Source organism: Xenopus tropicalis, chromosome 8, assembly GCF_000004195.4.
Source record: "Xenopus tropicalis strain Nigerian chromosome 8, UCB_Xtro_10.0, whole genome shotgun sequence".
NCBI lineage: Eukaryota > Metazoa > Chordata > Amphibia > Anura > Pipidae > Xenopus > Xenopus tropicalis.
Window position 1 is genome coordinate 12,218,136 of NC_030684.2, and position 17,880 is coordinate 12,236,015.

General features: G+C 47.0%; 1 protein-coding gene across 1 annotated transcript; it reads right to left on the minus strand.

The window, feature by feature from the left end:
* Positions 1 to 2,253: 2,253 nt before the first annotated feature.
* Positions 2,254 to 15,279, minus strand: prrt1b (proline rich transmembrane protein 1B). The gene is made up of 4 exons (XM_002936179.5): positions 14,776 to 15,279; positions 11,831 to 12,201; positions 3,732 to 3,863; positions 2,254 to 2,618 (listed from the first exon to the last, which is right to left on the minus strand). Exons 1-4 carry the CDS (start codon positions 14,783 to 14,785, stop codon positions 2,472 to 2,474), a joined length of 660 nt encoding a protein of 219 aa, XP_002936225.2. The 5' UTR covers positions 14,786 to 15,279; the 3' UTR covers positions 2,254 to 2,471.
* Positions 15,280 to 17,880: the final 2,601 nt, after the last annotated feature.

The window sequence follows — 17,880 nt, forward strand, 5'->3', positions numbered from 1 at the left end:
TAGGGGGGCTGTTCCTGCTGAATTGTGCTTAGTACAGGGGAATCCCTATGCTGCCATAGTTTTATGGTATCTCTCTGTACAGGCTATGAGCAAACTTAGGGGGCTGTTCCTGCTGAATTGTGCTTAGTACAGGGGAATCCCTATGTGCCATAGTTTTATGGTATCTCTCTGTACATGCTATGAGAAAACTTAGGGGGCTGTTCCTGCTGAATTGTGCTTAGTACAGGGGAATCCCTATGTGCCATAGTTTTATGGTATCTCTCTGTACAGGCTATGAGCAAACTTAGGGGGCTGTTCCTGCTGAATTGTGCTTAGTACAGGGGAATCCCTATGTGCCATAGTTTTATGGAATCTCTCTGTACAGGCTATGAGCAAACTTAGGGGGCTGTTCCTGCTGAATTGTGCTTAGTACAGGGGAATCCCTATGTGCCATAGTTTTACGGTATCTCTCTGTACAGGCTATGAGCAAACTTAGGGGGCTGTTCCTGCTGAATTGTGCTTAGTACAGGGGAATCCCTATGTGCCATAGTTTTATGGTATCTCTCTGTACATGCTATGAGAAAACTTAGGGGGCTGTTCCTGCTGAATTGTGCTTAGTACAGGGGAATCCCTATACTGCCATAGTTTTATGGTATCTCTCTGTACAGGCTATGAGCAAACTAAGGGGGCTGTTCCTGCTGAATTGTACTTAGTACAGGGGGATCCCTATGTGCCATAGTTTTATGGTATCTCTCTGTATAGGCTATGAGCAAAGGCTGTTCCTGCTGAAATAGTACAGAGGAATACCTATTCTGCCATACAGCAACTAGAACAGAATATTTTATGGTACTGTCACTATTACAGTTTCAGTGTGTGTGCCCCCAACTCCCACAGGGTGGCGCTGTGAATGAGAATTCCTTTTTTTGTTATAGGTTCCTTTCTCCACTTAGAGAACAACCTCACTTTCTGGCAAGTTTTATCGTCCGCTTCCCTCCTGCAGACAGCTTTGCTTTATAAAGGAGACAGAGAGGTCAGAGAAGGATCTGCCAAAGGAGAATGCTTAGTACAGGCAGAGTAAGCAGCACCACGGTACTGATATTATAGCTATAATTATGGAACATTTAAAGCTAAATCAATAGATGAGTAAATCCTTATAGTAAGCATAGGGGGCAACCTTCTCAAATGGAGCAGCCGGTCCAATCTCAATTGGCCCCGCGCCCCCGAACCTGAGTAGAAATGGCTGCACAGCATGCTTGGTGGCCACCATGTCTTTGTTTATTCCTGTCCATGGCTCTCTGACATTGATAGCCAACCAGGAGCAGGCACACAGGAGGCCAGGAGCAGCGACTGAGCTGTTCCCCAATCAGCAAACAAGCAATGGGACCCAGACGTAGCAGTTGCCCAACCTGCTGCACAACCTCTATTGCTCAGGTACATGGGAGCAGGGCCACTCAGGAGGGGTCTGTCTGTGCAGTTGGGGAGTGGAAGCCCCTAGGCTCACGTGAAGGTTTTACTTCTCCTTTAAACAGTATGTAATCTATGTATATGATTCAGTGCTCTCCAGCTTCCATATTGTTCAGAGGATTTCCTTTCAGCCCTGGGACGAGTTTCAGTATTGGCTCTTAAAGTTACTTGGGGCAACTGCTTGATGCCCAAGGTTAAGTGCCAAGGTTCTAGCCTATCCTCGTGGCATAAATGCCCCTGACTGATTCCAAATTGCCCCATGCCTTAGGCCAGGGGCCCCCAACCTTTCTTACTCGTGAGCCACAGTCAAATGTAAAAAGACTTGGGGAGCAACACAAGCACCATAAACGTTCATGGAGGAGCCAAATAAGGGCTGTGATTGGCTATTAAGGGCCTCTGTGCACCCTATCAGCTTACAGGGGGCTTTATTTGGTAGGAAATCTTGTTTTTATTGAATCAAAACTTGCCCCCAAGTCAGGAATTCAAAAATAACTCCCTGGTTTGGGGGCACTGAGAGCAACATCCAAGGGGTTGGGGAGCAACATGTCACCCGTGAGCCACTGGTTGGGGATCACTGGCTTAGGGTAATGGGACACGGGGCAATTTGAAACATTTTGTGCATCAAATTGCCTATGAATGGAAAGAGCCCCAGGGCAAACCTCTATATTGCCCCAAGTGGCATTACTCTTTGGTGCCACCGTGTGTCCATGGGTAGCAGAGACAGTTGGATAGACTGGCGCTCAGAATGCCCCCGTGCCATAGAGCAGACATTGTGCATCACGTCCCGTTTCTGCGCAGAGACCACAGGCGTTTTGGGTTTAGGAAAAACCGAACAGTTACACTTTATTTCTGCTAAATGCTCTCTGTACAGATAAATATACATAGGGTTATGCCCCCGGCAGCGGGATAGGCTGGCACCAACTCATTCAGTCTCTGCCCGCCGCTGTGTAGGGCACCGAGTGAGGCTTCTGTATGTCCAGCCTTGCATAGTCACACTCCGTCTGTCACGTCCCAGCTTTTGTAGTTCCTCACAGGAAAATGGCCACGACTACATAAATAATCCAACTGATAGACACAAAGACCCCGAACAGCAGGCTGAACAGAACCAGGGAGCGGGCTTTGCGGGAGGCAACCTGTGCCAGGAGTAGGTCCCCCCTGCCCAGAGCCGTCCGTGCCTGCAATACATACAGGAGTCAGTCAGATGGAACAATATCTATATTATGTAATAATAACTATATTATGGGCTAAGGGGGCCCAGCCTGAAGGCCAGTTAGGGGAGATTTGGGGTGAGTGCTTATTTGTGCCCTGGGTACCCCTGGAACTATAGCGGGGTGACTGTTACCCCAATGTTTCTATATATCTGTAACCTTGTTATGGGCTAAGGGGGCCCAGCCTGAAGGCCAGTTAGGGGGGGAGGATGAGTGCTTATTTGTGCCCTGGGTACCCCTGGAACTATAGCGGGGTGACTGTTACCCCAATGTTTCTATATATCTGTAACCTTGTTATGGGCTAAGGGGGCCCAGCCTGAAGGCCAGTTAGGGGGGATTTGGGGTGAGTGCTTATTTGTGCCCTGGGTACCCCTGGAACTATAGCAGGGTGACTGTTACCCCAATGTTTCTATATATCTGTAACCTTGTTATGGGCTAAGGGGGCCCAGCCTGAAGGCCAGTTAGGGGGGGGGTTTGGGGTGAGTGCTTATTTGTGCCCTGGGTACCCCTGGAACTATAGCGGGGTGACTGTTACCCCAATGTTTCTATATATCTGTAACCTTGTTATGGGCTAAGGGGGCCCAGCCTGAAGGCCAGTTAGGGGGAGATTTGGGGTGAGAGCTTATTTGTGCCCTGGGTACCCCTGGAACTATAGCAGGGTGACTGTTACCCCAATGTTTCTATATATCTGTAACCTTGTTATGGGCTAAGGGGGCCCAGCCTGAAGGCCAGTTAGGGGGGGATTTGGGGTGAGTGCTTATTTGTGCCCTGGGTACCCCTGGAACTATAGCAGGGTGACTGTTACCCCAATGTTTCTATATATCTGTAACCTTGTTATGGGCTAAGGGGGCCCAGACTGAAGGCCAGTTAGGGGGGGATTTGGAGTGAGTGCTTATTTGTGCCCTGGGTACCCCTGGAACTATAGCAGGGTGACTGTTACCCCAATGTTTCTATATATCTGTAACCTTGTTATGAGCTAAGGGGGCCCAGCCTGAAGGCCAGTTAGGGGGGATTTGGGGTGAGCGCTTATTTGTGCCCTGGGTACCCCTGGAACTTGTTACACCGCTGGCTGTGACTTACCTCATGGGAATAGACTACAGCAATTATCCCCGTCAGGAAGCAGCAGAAGATCATGACGAGTATGGACTCCACCATATAATCTTTGGTCCTCACTTCAGGGGGCGGGGGGGGCATGCCTAAGGATCCATCACTCTGAGTGGAAACAAAACCAAGGGGATCAGGCTAACATGACATTCGTGATTATTAAAAGGAAATTAAACTTGAACAAATTTCCTGTAAAGCCACTAACGCTGTGCCAGTCTGTCCTCTAGTCTGGGCTTAATGCCGGGAAGGTGGGTAGGAACAACCTAAATATGAGCTTTGTTTTATAGAAATGTCAGGTTGCCCAGATTTAATCCCTATAGGGCTGTGCCAGTGTAAATATGGTTCTTTGCATGTCTGCCAGATACAGGGCTGGGGAAAACTGTCTATTTATCCACCTGCGCTGCAATATGAATGCTTCCAGAGGAATTAGGGATAATGTACCCCCTACTGTAAATGATAAGGATATTAGCAGTCACTGAGGGGTTCTGTGCCCCCCATATAAAGGCACAAGGCTGCAGGCTGAGTTATACAGGGAACTCTGAGTATCACTCATGTATTATAAGGGATAATGTACCCCCTACTGTAAATGATAAGGATATTAGCAGTCACTGAGGGGTTCTGTGCCCCCCATATAAAGGCACAAGGCTGCAGGCTGAGTTATACAGGGAACTCTGAGTATCACTCATGTATTATAAGGGATAATGTACCCCCTACTGTAAATGATAAGGATATTAGCAGTCACTGAGGGGTTCTGTGCCCATATAAAGGCACAAGGCTGCAGGCTGAGTTATACAGGGAACTCTGAGTATCACTCATGTATTATAAGGGATAATGTACCCCCTAATGTAAATGATAAGGATATTAGCAGTCACTGAGGGGTTCTGATACAGCAGTGTTCTCCTACATCTGACAAAATAGGATATGATTTGATTGCCTTTTATGTTTCATTCTATATAGATATTATTGTGCCCATTCGCTACTGACTGCCACAAGGGGGCGCAGTTGTGATATTTGCTAACTTTTGAAGAACAGGAATTAAAGGGGAGGGTTCACCATTGAGTTACGTTTTAGTATGTAACAGAATTGCCAATTCTAAGCAATTCTTCGATTGTTCTCTTTTTTTTTATAGTTTTAAATTATTTGCCTTCTAACTCATTGCAGCTTTCGAATAGGGGTCACTGACCCCCGGCAGCCAAAAAAACTACTACTTTGTGAGACTACAATTTCATTGTTATTGTTTATTTTCATAACTTATATTCCTATCCAGATCCCTCTCCTATTCATATACCCGTCTCTCATTTAAACCGCTCCCTTGTTGCTAAGGTAAATTGGACCCTAGCAACCAGGTAGCTTCTGAAACTCCAAACTGGAGAGCTGCTGAACAAAAAGTGAAATAACCACAAAAACGACAAATAATAAAAAATGAAGACCAATTGCAAATTGTCTCAGAACATTACTGTTTACACTTTTGCGTGGCTTTAGGTTTAGCTGTGAGCCTTATTCTCTTTATTGCCCTTAGACTGATGAATGATCGGGACGTATCCGTAACGCAATGGCTGTAAGTTACTGATTATTGATCTGCGGTGCCCAGAGGCCTGGCTAAAGTCCTACTGCCCTACAGTCACCTCCATAGCCAAATACAGGTCGTGCAATCAAGAGCCCAGTGATGGGAATCCAAATGAATGAGAGGTTTGGAGCATCTCGGCAGTAAGGATAATGGGCGGGGCCTCGTTAGAAAGAGACAATAAATCTATAGGGGCCAGAAGGAGGGCCGCCCCGGAGAGCGTTCCTCGAGAGAGTGTAGAAAGCATGAGAGGCGCTTTATTTCCGGCTGGATGTAAAGTGCTTTTAGCTACGAGGGTTGTAAGCTCCATAGTGGGAGTATTGACTCTCTTATTGCTCTGCCCCCCCCCCCCCACTGTTTGACTCTCTCTGGGGGCTTCTGACTTCCTAATCCTGTGAGCCATTCACCCAACTCCCTGAAGCCCTTCAGTGGATCCAAGAAATGGGACTCGTCTGTCAGCCAAGTACTTGGGGGCTAAAGAGTAAACTGCCACCCCTTTATGAAATGCAGAATGAGCCAATCGGCATGGAGATTATATCTTGATTTAAGTGGGTTGGGTGGCATTTGATATCACTAAACCCGAATTTAGATGACTGAAATCCCTCTGGTTATTCCTTCTCCTAAATGGAACAGCACTGGCTAAGCCGTATCCATGTGAGAGGATTAACTTAGGGCTGGACTGGCAGCAGCAGCTTTTCCGTTTTGGCATTTCAGGAGTTATCTGGTTGCTAGGGTTCAAATTACCTTAGAAACTAAGGAGTGGTGTGAATGAGAGACTGAAATATTTATAGGAGGGGAGCTGAATAGAAACATAAGGAATAAAAAGTAACAATAAAACTGTGGTCTCGCAGAGTAATAGTTTTTTGGTTGCCGGGGTCAGTGACCCCCCATTTAAAAACTGGAAAGATTCAGAAGAAGAAGAAGGCAAGTAACTAAAAAAAAGTATAAAAAATAAATAATAAAGTCCACATGAAAAGTTGCTTAGAATTGGCCATTCTGTAACACAGTAAAAGTTAACGTAAAGGTGACCCACCCCTCTAACCCAGGCCACTAGAGATGATTTACAGATGGACCTCATTACCATGGGGTGTCCCCTGTCCCCCCCCCACTTGGTACGTTCATTGGAACATTAGGCTCCATTACCCAGCAGCCACTAGTATAGCTTGTAGGTAATTGCTTTGGGGTTAATGGAGCTTGAGAAGTCAGGAATGGACAAGTGAATGCAATGCATGGGGGGAGCAGGAAGAGGTACAGGTGGGGTGCAACATGGGGGGAGCAGGAAGAGGTACAGTTGGGGTGCAACATGGGGGGAGCAGGAAGAGCTACAGTTGGGGTACAACATGGGGGGAGCAGGAAGAGGTACAGTTGGGGTGCAACATGGGGGGAGCAGGTAGAGGTACAGTTGGGGTGCAACATGGGGGGAGCAGGAAGAGGTACAGTTGGGGTGCAACATGGGGGGAGCAGGAAGAGGTACAGTTGGGGTGCAACATGGGGGGAGCAGGAAGAGGTACAGTTGGGGTGCAACATGGGGGGAGCAGGAAGAGGTACAGTTGGGGTGCAACATGGGGGGGAGCAGGAAGAGGTACAGTTGGGGTACAACATGGGGGGAGCAGGAAGAGGTACAGTTGGGGTACAACATGGGGGGAGCAGGTAGAGGTACAGTTGGGGTACAACATGGGGGGAGCAGGAAGAGGTACAGTTGGGGTGCAACATGGGGGGAGCAGGAAGAGGTACAGTTGGGGTGCAACATGGGGGAGCAGGAAGAGGTACAGTTGGGGTACAACATGGGGGGAGCAGGAAGAGGTACAGTTGGGGTGCAACATGGGGGGAGCAGGAAGAGGTACAGTTGGGGTGCAACATGGGGGGGAGCAGGAAGAGGTACAGTTGGGGTACAACATGGGGGGAGCAGGAAGAGGTACAGTTGGGGTACAACATGGGGAGAGCAGGAAGAGGTACAGTTGGGGTACAACATGGGGAGCAGGAAGAGGTACAGTTGGGGTACAACATGGGGGGAGCAGGAAGAGGTACAGTTGGGGTGCAACATGGGGGGAGCAGGTAGAGGTACAGTTGGGGTACAACATGGGGGGAGCAGGAAGAGGTACAGTTGGGGTGCAACATGGGGGGAGCAGGTAGAGGTACAGTTGGGGTGCAACATGGGGAGAGCAGGAAGAGGTACAGTTGGGGTGCAACATGGGGGGAGCAGGAAGAGGTACAGTTGGGGTGCAACATGGGGGGAGCAGGAAGAGGTACAATTGGGGTACAACATGGGGGGAGCAGGAAGAGGTACAGTTGGGGTGCAACATGGGGGGAGCAGGAAGAGGTACAGTTGGGGTGCAACATGGGGGGGAGCAGGAAGAGGTACAGTTGGGGTACAACATGGGGGGAGCAGGAAGAGGTACAGTTGGGGTGCAACATGGGGGGAGCAGGTAGAGGTACAGTTGGGGTACAACATGGGGTGAGCAGGAAGAGGTACAGTTGGGGTACAACATGGGGGGAGCAGGAAGAGGTACAGTTGGGGTGCAACATGGGGGGAGCAGGAAGAGGTACAGTTGGGGTACAACATGGGGGGAGCAGGAAGAGGTACAGTTGGGGTGCAACATGGGGGGAGCAGGTAGAGGTACAGTTGGGGTGCAACATGGGGGGAGCAGGAAAAGGTACAGTTGGGGTGCAACATGGGGGGAGCAGGAAGAGGTACAGTTGGGGTGCAACATGGGGGGAGCAGGAAGAGGTACAGTTGGGGTGCAACATGGGGGGAGCAGGAAGAGGTACAGTTGGGGTGCAACATGGGGGGAGCAGGAAGAGGTACAGTTGGGGTACAACATGGGGGGAGCAGGAAGAGGTACAGTTGGGGTACAACATGGGGGGAGCAGGAAGAGGTACAGTTGGGGTGCAACATGGGGGGAGCAGGAAGAGGTACAGTTGGGGTGCAACATGGGGGGAGCAGGAAGAGGTACAGTTGGGGTACAACATGGGGGGAGCAGGAAGAGGTACAGTTGGGGTACAACATGGGGGGAGCAGGAAGAGGTACAGTTGGGGTGCAACATGGGGGGAGCAGGAAGAGGTACAGTTGGGGTGCAACATGGGGGGAGCAGGAAGAGGTACAGTTGGGGTACAACATGGGGGGAGCAGGTAGAGGTACAGTTGGGGTGCAACATGGGGAGAGCAGGAAGAGGTACAGTTGGGGTGCAACATGGGGAGAGCAGGAAGAGGTACAGTTGGGGTACAACATGGGGAGAGCAGGAAGAGGTACAGTTGGGGTACAGCATTTCTAAGGTTCCTGATGGAGAAACCCAAGCAGTCTTTGGAGAACAAGTGGATCTGTCCTTGATCAGGCCGGGGCTAGTGGGACTGTGCCATAAAGAAGTAACTGATGGACTAACCGCTGATACATTCCTGGTTTCTGATTGGACCATCAGCCCCCGCAGGCTCTACATTTCCAGTCATTAGGGGGAATTCTGCCGGCAGCCCCCAATGCCCACAGCGGCTTCCTTTTCACAAAGCCAGCACCAGCCCAAAGTGCTCCTGTCATTAATAATTCACTTCTTCCTGAGCCTCACCATGTGACTTCCAAATATCCTATTTCTTACTTATTAGGAACTTAACCCTTACTGGGCTGCAGGGCAGGGCACGTTCTTTGTCACAGGAAGATGCTTTGCACTTAATTTAGATGTCAAAAAGCAAATTCAGCCTGCAGCCTTGTGCCTTTATATGGGCACAGAGCCCCTCAGTGACTGCTAATATCCTTATCATTTACAGTAGGGGGTACATTATCCCTTATAATACATGAGTGATACTCAGAGTTCCCTGTATAACTCAGCCTGCAGCCTTGTGCCTTTATATGGGCACAGAACCCCTCAGTGACTGCTAATATCCTTATCATTTACAGTAGGGGGTACATTATCCCTTATAATACATGAGTGATACTCAGAGTTCCCTGTATAACTCAGCCTGCAGCCTTGTGCCTTTATATGGGCACAGAACCCCTCAGTGACTGCTAATATCCTTATCATTTACAGTAGGGGGTACATTATCCCTTATAATACATGAGTGATACTCAGAGTTCCCTGTATAACTCAGCCTGCAGCCTTGTGCCTTTATATGGGCACAGAACCCCTCAGTGACTGCTAATATCCTTATCATTTACAGTAGGGGGTACATTATCCCTTATAATACATGAGTGATACTCAGAGTTCCCTGTATAACTCAGCCTGCAGCCTTGTGCCTTTATATGGGCACAGAGCCCCTCAGTGACTGCTAATATCCTTATCATTTACAGTAGGGGGTACATTATCCCTTATAATACATGAGTGATACTCAGAGTTCCCTGTATAACTCAGCCTGCAGCCTTGTGCCTTTATATGGGCACAGAACCCCTCAGTGACTGCTAATATCCTTATCATTTACAGTAGGGGGTACATTATCCCTTATAATACATGAGTGATACTCAGAGTTCCCTGTATAACTCAGCCTGCAGCCTTGTGCCTTTATATGGTCACAGAACCCCTCAGTGACTGCTAATATCCTTATCATTTACAGTAGGGGGTACAGTATAGCAGTGCAAGCCTACAGTCCGTTCCAGCTGAGAGTATAAAGGCTATCTGGCCCCGGGACATTGCCAGTGCGGTTACATTATAATGTTTTTGAGGAGTGGCCAAGGGAAATGTTTATGTACACACTGTTCCGAGTGCAAGTGGATATGGGGGAGGCTGGGGGTGCTGTGGGATATTGATAATGGAGTTTTGCTGCCGCCAGCGAGTACATAAGCAAATACTGACCCGGTGCCATTATGGCCAATATCTACCGGCGGAGAAACTCCCAGTACCCCTTATACCCCCCCCCCCCATTCCTCCTGCCATTCATATGAATAGAAACTGCTTAATATTGCTCATGGCTGGCAGTTCTAAAGGGGAGGTTCACCCTCAGCTTCATTTTTAATGTTATAGAATGCCCTATTCTTAGCAACTTTTCAGTTGGTCTTCATTTTTTATTTGTCAAAGTTTTTGAATTATTTGCCCTCCTCTTCTGACTCCGGCACCCAAATAACTATTGCTCTGTGGGGCTACAATTCTACTGTTATTGCTACTTTTAATGACTTATCTATTCATATCTGTCTCTCTCTTTTAAACCACTCTCTGGTCGCTAGGTGAAACTGAACCCTAGCAACCAGATCGCTCCCGAAATTCCAAACTGAAGAGCGGCTTAACAAAAAGCAAAATAATTTAAAAAAAAAACATGTCAAAAAGTAAAAATGGAAGACCAATTGCAAATTGTCTCTAAATAGCACTCACTGTAGCATACTAGGGGTTAATTTAAAGGTGAACAACCCCTTTATCAGGCTGTTTCCATTGATATGAATGGCACGGGGGTAAGGTGGTAAATATCTCCCTTTAGATTGACATGGGATACGGAAGGAATGGCGCTGCTATAAAGTCACTGATAACTTTTATAGTTTGTTTGCTGTAACTTTCTCGGAAAGAGCGAAGGTCATTGGCGTGAATGGGAAATGTGACGCCATGATGTGACCCTCTTCCCTGTGCTTAGCCCTTACTGCCTGTACTGCAGCCCTGATCCATTACATAGAGAGAAACAACCCCAAGGGGCTATAACTTATTACAGGACCCCTTATCCGGAAACCCATTATCCAGGAAGCTCCGAATTACGGAAAGCCTGTCTCCCATAGACTCCATGTTAATCAAATAATTCAGAATTTTAAAACTGATTTCCCTTTTCTCTGTAATAATAAAACAGTACCTGTACTTGATCCCAACTAAGATATAATTACCCCTTATTGGGGGCAGAACAGCCCTATTGGGTTTATTTAATGGTTAAATGATTCCCTTTTCTCTGTAATAATAAAATAGTACCTGTACTTGATCCCAACTAAGATATAATTACCCCTTATTGGGGCAGAACAGTCCTATTGGGTTTATTTCATGGTTAAATGATTCCCTTTTCTCTGTAATAATAAAACAGTACCTGTACTTGATCCCAACTAAGATATAATTACCCCTTATTGGGGGCAGAACAGCCCTATTGGGTTTATTTCAGGGTTAAATGATTCCCTTTTCTCTGTAATAATAAAACAGTACCTGTACTTGATCCCAACTAAGATATAATTACCCCTTATTGGGGGCAGAACAATCCTATTGGGTTTATTTAATGGTTAAATGATTCCCTTTTCTCTGTAATAATAAAACAGTACCTGTACTTGATCCCAACTAAGATATAATTACCCCTTATTGGGGGCAGAACAGCCCTATTGGGTTTTATTGATTTTTTAATAGACTTAATGTATGGAGATCCAAATTACGGAAAAAACGCTTATCCGGAATACCCTTGGTCCCAAGCATTCTGGATAATGGGTCCTATACCTGTACTAGCCCCAGAGCCTTCACTGGTGGCCAAGAACCTGCCTGTGTGCTCCATGGTTGGCCTGGGAGTAGTAGGTGAGGAATGAGCCCCCCATATGAGCACAACAGGGGTGATATGGAGAGGAGTAGACAAGACTTACTATGATGTAGGGGTAGGATCCCGGGGTCAGTTGGTGCTGGGAACTGTACATGCTCTGTCCGTGCCCCGGCTGGTATAATACGGGCATTTGGCCTGAGAAATTGCTCTGATAGGCTGGGTACAGCAGGTGGGCAATCTTTGGATCCGGCGGGGAGTAGGGTGGGGGGTCCCCAACAAAGCCATTGTTCTCTATTCCCTTGGGCTCCTCTGTAGGGTTCTTGGGTTGGCTGTTCCTGGGGGGCTGGTACATTCCTGGGCAGGGGGGGTTTGCCCTCAGGCCCAGCCCAGTGGAGGTAGAAGAGGATTCTCCAGGCCCGTTCCTTTGCTCATGGTCGCTGCTGCCTTCGATTCGGAAAACCTCAAACTCCACCCCTGCCAATTAGCACAGTATAATATTATATATATATATAGTATAATAAATATAATGCAGTGTATTTGATATATAAATGGCCTTTATAATCCCCCTCCATCTGTTCCCTAAGCTCTTTCTTCTTTCCTTGTATTCACACTGCATTCATCCATCACTTGGCCCCCTCTCCAGGATCTCCTGTGCACCCCACTTTCACCTATTTTATCCCCCCAATCCCACTCTGTTTTGTGCCCCCTTTATCTGTCCTGTGCTCCCACACTCTCTGCAACTTGTGTTTCTCTTGCCCCCAATTGTGCCCCCTTCACTTTCCCCCTATTTTATGCTTCTGCCCCTCTCCCGTTTAGTGCTGCCCCTTTCTTTTTATGCTCCACTCTTGCTCCCCCCTTTTGCCCCCATTCTTTCCCCCTTTTTTACCCCCACTCTGCCACCCCTTGCCTTTCTTACGTCTCATTTTCTTTTTTGTGCACCAGTTCTCCCAACGTCTGCAGTTTTGCTCCCCCCTATATGCTCACTGCTGTCTCCCCCATTTCTGTACTGCCATCCTCTTCTGTGATCCCCACTCTAATTCCCCCATATGTGCCCCCATTCTCTCTTTCTTTACTTTACGGCTCCCCACTATCTTTCTCCCTTTTATGCCCATATCATTTCCATCTGCCATTTAATTAGGTGATGGCCACTGTATAAACAACCCCCCCCTCGTCACACATACCTGAGCTCATTAATGCTTTGCCCCCCCCAGCACTCACCCCCTGGATCGTTAGATCTATAAAACCTGTTTTGGTGCAATGAAACCTTGTGTTTCTGTCTCAGTACAAATAAGCAGAGAAGGAGTATCCGATGCACACTATAAGCCAGGTCCTGTTCAACTGTATATGGGAAAATAACTGCTCAGTATACGTAGGTTAGATTTCCCCTTGAATGCAACGAACCTGCTGATAATAAGGAAGATTAGCAATGGCAGAGCAAACAAAAGCACTGTGTTTGGAACGGCAAATCTAAATGCCATCTGGATAACAAGTGTGTAGCAGGGGTCAGTCTTGCATGCCTCCTGGCAGGTCCGATAATGAGCTGTCTTCTGCTACATAGTCAGAACCACCCAGGCAGAAAGGAACAGGCAGACACTGCTCTCAGTAGCAATGACATTTACACATAACTAAAACTCATGTTAGAGTATGAGGGTATAGCTAATTGCATACCCAGAGCATTCCTTCTCTGTATATTTGTATTTATACATATGTGAGGGAGGTGCCATAGTGTTTCCCTTAGACAGTACAGTATGGGGGTACAGCTTATTGTGTGCCCAGAACATTCCTTCTCTGTATATTTGTATTTATACATATGGGAGGGAGGTGCCATAGTGTTTCCCTTAGACAGTACAGTATGGGGGTACAGCTTATTGTGTGCCCAGAACATTCCTTCTCTGTATATTTGTATTTATACATATTGGAGGGAGGTGCCATAGTGTTTCCCTTAGACAGTACAGTATGGGGGTACAGCTTATTGTGTGCCCAGAACATTCCTTCTCTGTATATTTGTATTTATACATATGTGAGGTGCCATATTGTTTCCCTTAGACAGTACAGTATGGGGGTACAGCTTATTGTGTGCCCAGAACATTCCTTCTCTGTATATTTGTATTTATACATATGGGAGGGAGGTGCCATAGTGTTTCCCTTAGACAGTACAGTATGGGGGTACAGCTTATTGTGTGCCCAGAACATTCCTTCTCTGTATATTTGTATTTATACATATGGGTAGGGGGTGCCATAGTGTTTCCCTTAGACAGTACAGTATGGGGGTACAGCTTATTGTGTGCCCAGAACATTCCTTCTCTGTATATTTGTATTTATACATATGGGAGGGAGGTGCCATAGTGTTTCCCTTAGACAATACAGTATGGGGGTACAGCTTATTGTGTGCCCAGAACATTCCTTCTCTGTATATTTGTATTTATACATATGGGAGGGAGGTGCCATAGTGTTTCCCTTAGACAGTACAGTATGGGGGTACAGCTTATGGTGTGCCCAGAACATTCCTTCTCTGTATATTTGTATTTATACATATGGGAGGGAGGTGCCATAGTGTTTCCCTTAGACAGTACAGTATGAGGGTACAGCTTATTGTGTGCCCAGAACATTCCTTCTCTGTATATTTGTATTTATACTTATGGGAGGGAGGTGCCATAGTGTTTCCCTTAGACAGTACAGTATGGGGGTACAGTTTATTGTGTGCCCAGAACATTCCTTCTCTGTATATTTGTATTTATACATATGGGAGGGGGTCCCATAGTGTTTCCCTTAGACAGTACAGTATGGGGGTACAGCTTATTGTGTGCCCAGAGCATTCCTTCTCTGTATATTTATATTTATACAAATGGGAGGGAGCTGCCATATTGTTTCTTTAGACAGTACAGAATGAGGGTACAGCTTATTGTGTGCCCAGAACATTCCTTCTATGTATATTTATACATATAGGAGGGAGCTGCCATACTGTTTCTTTAGACACTACAGAATAAAGAGCTGCGGCAGTTCATATTGAGCCATAGAAGGGTTCGTTAGGATTACAGACACACTTACCTGTAGCCATAGATCCCGGGCCCAGGCTTGTATCCGGCTGTTCCTGCACGGTGGGATGGTGAGTGTCTCTTTGTGTCTTTCCGGTCTCTCTTTCTCATCGGTTCCCTCAGTAGTTTGGTTCCCCTGTCTCTTCTACCCCAGAGAGACCCTCTTCCTGCTTCTCATTTTCTTGCCCCTCCGCACTTTCCTCTGGGGATGATTCTCTCCCAACTTTTCCCCCTTTAGGATGACTCCTGCTGTCCGACCAGTCCCTGTGCCTCTCTGTGCCTCTCTGTACTCTCTGTACTCTCTGTACTCTCGTTGCCTCTGTCTCTCCTCCCTTCTCAGGTCTCACTTTCCTGGCTCCCAGCTCCCTAATTAATAATTGACAAGGCTGTTTGCGGAAGGCTCTGCAAATAGGAGCTGGGCTCAGGGTGCAAGTTTCCCAGGGAAGGCTGGCAGTACCATCTCCCTTGCTCCTCTCGGTACCATGGAGGTACAAAGGGTGTGTTCAGACCAAAAAGGAGCTTGGTACGGTATAGCTCACCCCTCCCTCCGAATGTCTCTGTAGGTTCACTAATACATAGGTACAGATTAGGGAGAACCTCAGCCGAACTAAGCACTGGGCCCCTGCCGGTATTAACACCATCAAACGGGACCAAAGTCATTGAAGTTGTGTGGCACCGGTGCTACCGGAGCCCATTTGGGTCACACACATTGTTCCGCCAAGTGCAAACTAGTTCTTAGTTATAAGTGATGGATAGAAGTATGAGGGTACAGCTTATTGTGTGCCCAGAACATTCCTTCTCTGTATATTTGTATTTATACATATGGGAGGGAGGTGCCATAGTGTTTCCCTTAGACAGTACAGTATGGGGGTACAGCTTATTGTGTGCCCAGAACATTCCTTCTCTGTATATTTGTATTTATACATATGGGTAGGAGGTGCCATAGTGTTTCCCTTAGACAGTACAGTATGGGGGTACAGCTTATTGTGTGCCCAGAACATTCCTTCTCTGTATATTTGTATTTATACATATGGGAGGGAGGTGCCATAGTGTTTCCCTTAGACAGTACAGTATGAGGGTACAGCTTATTGTGTGCCCAGAACATTCCTTCTCTGTATATTTGTATTTATACATATGGGAGGGAGGTGCCATAGTGTTTCCCTTAGACAGTACAGTATGGGGGTACAGCTTATTGTGTGCCCAGAGCATTCCTTCTCTGTATATTTGTATTTATACATATGGGAGGGAGGTGCCATAGTGTTTCCCTTAGACAGTACAGTATGAGGGTACAGCTTATTGTGTGCCCAGAACATTCCTTCTCTGTATATTTGTATTTATACAAATGGGAGGGAGGTGCCATAGTGTTTCCCTTAGACAGTACAGTATGGGGGTACAGCTTATTGTGTGCAATGCTCTAAATCCATTGTTTCTAATAACCTTACTGGCATGCCTGGGGTTAATGTTCTTTGAATCCAATTTCTGCAGTTATCTTACTGATTTTGGGGGGTTAATGTTGTGCTCTAAATCATTTTGCTGCAGTGATCCTAGTGACATGTCTGGGGTTAATGTAGTTATTTGAATCCATTCTCTGTAGTGATCTTACTGAGTGTTACTGAATGCTACTGGGGGGGGTGGGTTAATGCAATGCTCTGAATCCATTCAATCCCAGTTGTCATCTCACTCTCAGGAATGCATGTTGTATTTTATAGGCCTTGCATCCAAAGGGTAATGCACCTCCCAGTAATTACCCCTCTACCTCAACTATAGGGGCAATAACCGCTCAGGCAAGGGGCTGTGTCAGTGCATTGTAGAAACCACATTCTGAGTTAATGAGCTGCACGGCTTGCAAACACTTTTATTGTTTTATAGCTCTGGGGACAAAAGCCGGTCTGCCCTTATAGCTAGATACGGTTCCCTAATGGAGTCAAATATCCCCGAATTACTGACTGATCAGGGGTGGAGTGCACTCATTCTAATATAAAACTTGCCCAGCCATAAAGCAGGGCAGGACTGCTGCTTACAATGGGGGATCAGATAGGATCTGTGCCACTGTGACAGAATACTCTGTTATACAGATAGCTAGAATCTCAGCCATAAAGCAGGGCAGGACTGCTGCTTACAATGGGGGGATCAGATAGGATCTGTGCCACTGTGACAGAATACTCTGTTATACAGATAGCTAGAATCTCAGCCATAAAGCAGGGCAGGACTGCTGCTTACAATGGGGGGATCAGATAGGATCTGTGCCACTGTGACAGAATACTCTGTTATACAGATAGCTAGAATCTCAGCCATAAAGCAGGGCAGGACTGCTGCTTACAATGGGGGGATCAGATAGGATCTGTGCCACTGTGACAGAATGCTCTGTTATACAGATAGCTAGAATCTCAGCCATAAAGCAGGGCAGGACTGCTGCTTACAATGGGGGGATCAGATAGGATCTGTGCCACTGTGACAGAATACTCTGTTATACAGATAGCTAGAATCTCAGCCATAAAGCAGGGCAGGACTGCTGCTTACAATGGGGGGGATCAGATAGGATCTGTGCCACTGTGACAGAATGCTCTGTTATACAGATAGCTAGAATCTCAGCCATAAAGCAGGGCAGGACTGCTGCTTACAATGGGGGGGATCAGATAGGATCTGTGCCACTGTGACAGAATGCTCTGTTATACAGATAGCTAGAATCTCAGCCATAAAGCAGGGCAGGACTGCTGCTTACAATGGGGGGGGGGGGATCAGATAGGATCTGTGCCACTGTGACAGAATGCTCTGTTATACAGATAGCTAGAATCTCAGCCATAAAGCAGGGCAGGACTGCTGCTTACAATGGGGGGGGGGATCAGATAGGATCTGTGTCACTGTGACAGAATGCTCTGTTATACAGATAGCTAGAATCTCAGCCATAAAGCAGGGCAGGACTGCTGCTTACAATGGGGGGGATCAGATAGGATCTGTGCCACTGTGACAGAATGCTCTGTTATACAGATAGCTAGAATCTCAGCCATAAAGCAGGGCAGGACTGCTGCTTACAATGGGGGGGATCAGATAGGATCTGTGCCACTGTGACAGAATGCTCTGTTATACAGATAGCTAGAATCTCAGCCATAAAGCAGGG

Coding starts and splice junctions, on each gene's coding strand:
- prrt1b (XM_002936179.5), bottom strand. Junction 3,864..11,830: donor GATCCTACCCCTACATCATA/GTAAGTCTTGTC, acceptor GTTTCCACTCAG/AGTGATGGATCCTTAGGCAT. Junction 2,619..3,731: donor CTGTAGTCTATTCCCATGAG/GTAAGTCACAGC, acceptor TATGTATTGCAG/GCACGGACGGCTCTGGGCAG.